Here is a 2,411-nt window from a genome sequence, read left to right on the forward strand (position 1 = left end):
GGGGACGGCGGAGGGGGCATGGACCCCCCCCCCACCACATCCATCCTCAGCCCTTCCCAGGGTCAGATTTCAGGGCATTTCCAACCTTCCCCTCCCGATGTCGAATTGTAATGTTGAAAAAACAACCCCAAACTTTATTTTTTTTGTTCTCAGTGCAACACACAGCAGAGGTTTTGCATGATCTGGGCTTGGCTTTGTTTTATTCCCCTCTGAATTAGAGCGTCCTAGACTTTCAGTGCTGCAGACTGCCAGGAAAAGTCCCTGCTCCTGCCCAGGTCACTCTGCCCTCTGTGCGACATGGGAGACTGGGCAAGATGCACCTGGTTTTGACCCAGTCGGTGACAATGCTTATGGTTTGATGCTATTCAGACCCGGTTCGGTCCAGCAACTTTGCATCTCTTGTTTTTTTTAAAAGCATCCCCTCCCTGTTATGTGTATGTGTGTGTGGCTCTGCACTCAGTACATCTTGCTGCCTGCACGCACCTCAGCCATCTCAAGCAAACCGAAGGCATAAGGGCAGGTCGGAGGAGCAAAGCGAGTTAAAATATCTGCCTTCTGTACAGTCCTGCTCGCTTGCAATCAGTCCTGGATGTCACTCCTGGTCTTAATTTCGTACAATGTGAAACTGCAAAGTTCCTATGGCTGGGATCCATGGTCAGCTCTGGCCAAGCGAATTGACCTCAATAGCAACCAGTGGTCTTGGAGCTGCCAATGTGACCAGGCAGGCAGACATCCAGGGGGAACAGGAAAGCAGCTAACAGCTCCTCATAGGTTTTTCTTTTTAATCTGGATACATAATAGACAGTCAGGAGCATTTCGTCTTCTTGCCATAAATAGAGGCTTTGTATATTAATGGGTAGATGCCCTTTGACAAGCATCTATATTCATCTGTTTTTATTATGAAACCAAACCTATATCCAATAAAATATTTTGTTCGATGACATGGCTGATTCTTTCCAAATCATCTTCAGTTCACGCAGCTGATTATGAGTGACGGTGAGGGAAGAAAAACCTGGCCTTTTAGAAATGCAAGACCCTGGATTTCCAGGGTCCGTGTTTGGGGTGTGGCGGTAATCGGAAGGGGATTGTTCTGGAGTGCAACCGTGCATCGAACAGCTCAGCGCATTCGAAGGGAAAAAGATGAGGGATGCTAATGAAAGGGCTTCGAGATGCCAGTGACTGCTCTGAAAGGCTTGTCTCTCTCGTTCACGCACAGACTTTAAACAAACACTTTGGCTAGCAGAGACCTGGCTATCTCCACAAAGCTGTTTCAAAATCCCTACCATTTCCCACAGGACCCTCCGGGTTGCCTTTGAAATGTCCTAACTCCTTGGCATCCAGTCGCTGAGCAGAATAGGCCAATAATTCTTATTTTAACCAATGTGGGAAAGTACAGAAAGTCACTAGCTGTAGGAGGCATTCCTGACCTTATCTATGTCTGCAAGCTAACACAGCCAGTTAGCCATACGTATTGTACCAAGGCAGGTACAACCCCTTGTATTTTTACATACCCAGATTGAAAATTCACTGTTATATCCATAGCTGAATTGCAAGAAAGGGCTTTCAGGTACACACTTGACCGCGTTACATTATTTGAGCTGCCAAACATAATGCTGGCTGGCTGAGGCTGCTGAAAATCTGCGGTGTTAAATTGACCTCGTGGTTCACAGGTGAGACTTTAAAACCGTGGATAAGGAATTACAGGAGTATAATAAATTGGTCCAGTTTCAGGCAGCCTCATGGCTAGAGTGGAAAGAGTTAATGTTTTGTCCTTTCGAGATTATTAGTCTAATATGCTGTTCACTTGTGTAATGTGATACCGGTGTTGTAGCGAATTAAATAAATGGCCACCTTGTGAAGAGGGTCCTATTAGTCTGGGGTTGTGGATGACATCATGAAAGGCTTTCAGGAGTCCGGGTGGCAAAATCACTCACGGGAAGCAGCACAAAGAGCCGGGAATATGGCCGGGTCACTTAAACCGCGCACAGTTCTCGCGCAGGTATATCTGCCAGTGTGCTTAATGGGCCCTTTGTGTGTGTATGAGCGGGGGTGAAAGGGGGTGCAGGGGAAGACGAGAAGCAGATCCTATTGCAAGTGGGAGTCCGTGGGCTTTTTGCTATCGGCTGCCAGGGGAGGGAGATCTGCGGGAACATAGCTTATTACCAGACATAGGTTAGATGTCCTTTTAGTTCAGCATCCTTTCTCCAGATGTGCGAGAGAAAGATGCAAGCAGACAGACTATCTGTTGGTTTGCTAAGGTTTTGCAGCACTCACAGTTGCTAGGCTGGGTCTTTTTGCTCTGAATTGCAAGGGTTTCTCTCCCCTTAAAAAATAACAATGACAAAAACCCCAAACCACCCCACCCTTTTGTCACTGTGGATTTTCTTGTTACCCACACTGAACCGGTTCCT

General features: G+C 47.0%; 1 protein-coding gene across 1 annotated transcript in view; it reads left to right on the forward strand.

Annotated features, from left to right (window-relative positions):
- FOXL1 (forkhead box L1) overlaps positions 1-2,172 on the forward strand; it is a 3,888-nt gene extending 1,716 nt beyond the window's left edge. The window contains exon 2 of the mRNA XM_019505260.1: positions 2,045-2,172. Coding sequence (XP_019360805.1) covers positions 2,045-2,172 — 128 coding nt within the window. The remainder of the gene's footprint in view (positions 1-2,044) is intronic.
- The last annotated feature ends 239 nt before the right edge of the window (positions 2,173-2,411 follow it).

This window comes from Gavialis gangeticus, unplaced genomic scaffold, assembly GCF_001723915.1.
Source record: "Gavialis gangeticus isolate Ggan-Ray unplaced genomic scaffold, GavGan_comp1, whole genome shotgun sequence".
In the NCBI taxonomy this organism is placed as follows: domain Eukaryota; kingdom Metazoa; phylum Chordata; order Crocodylia; family Gavialidae; genus Gavialis; species Gavialis gangeticus.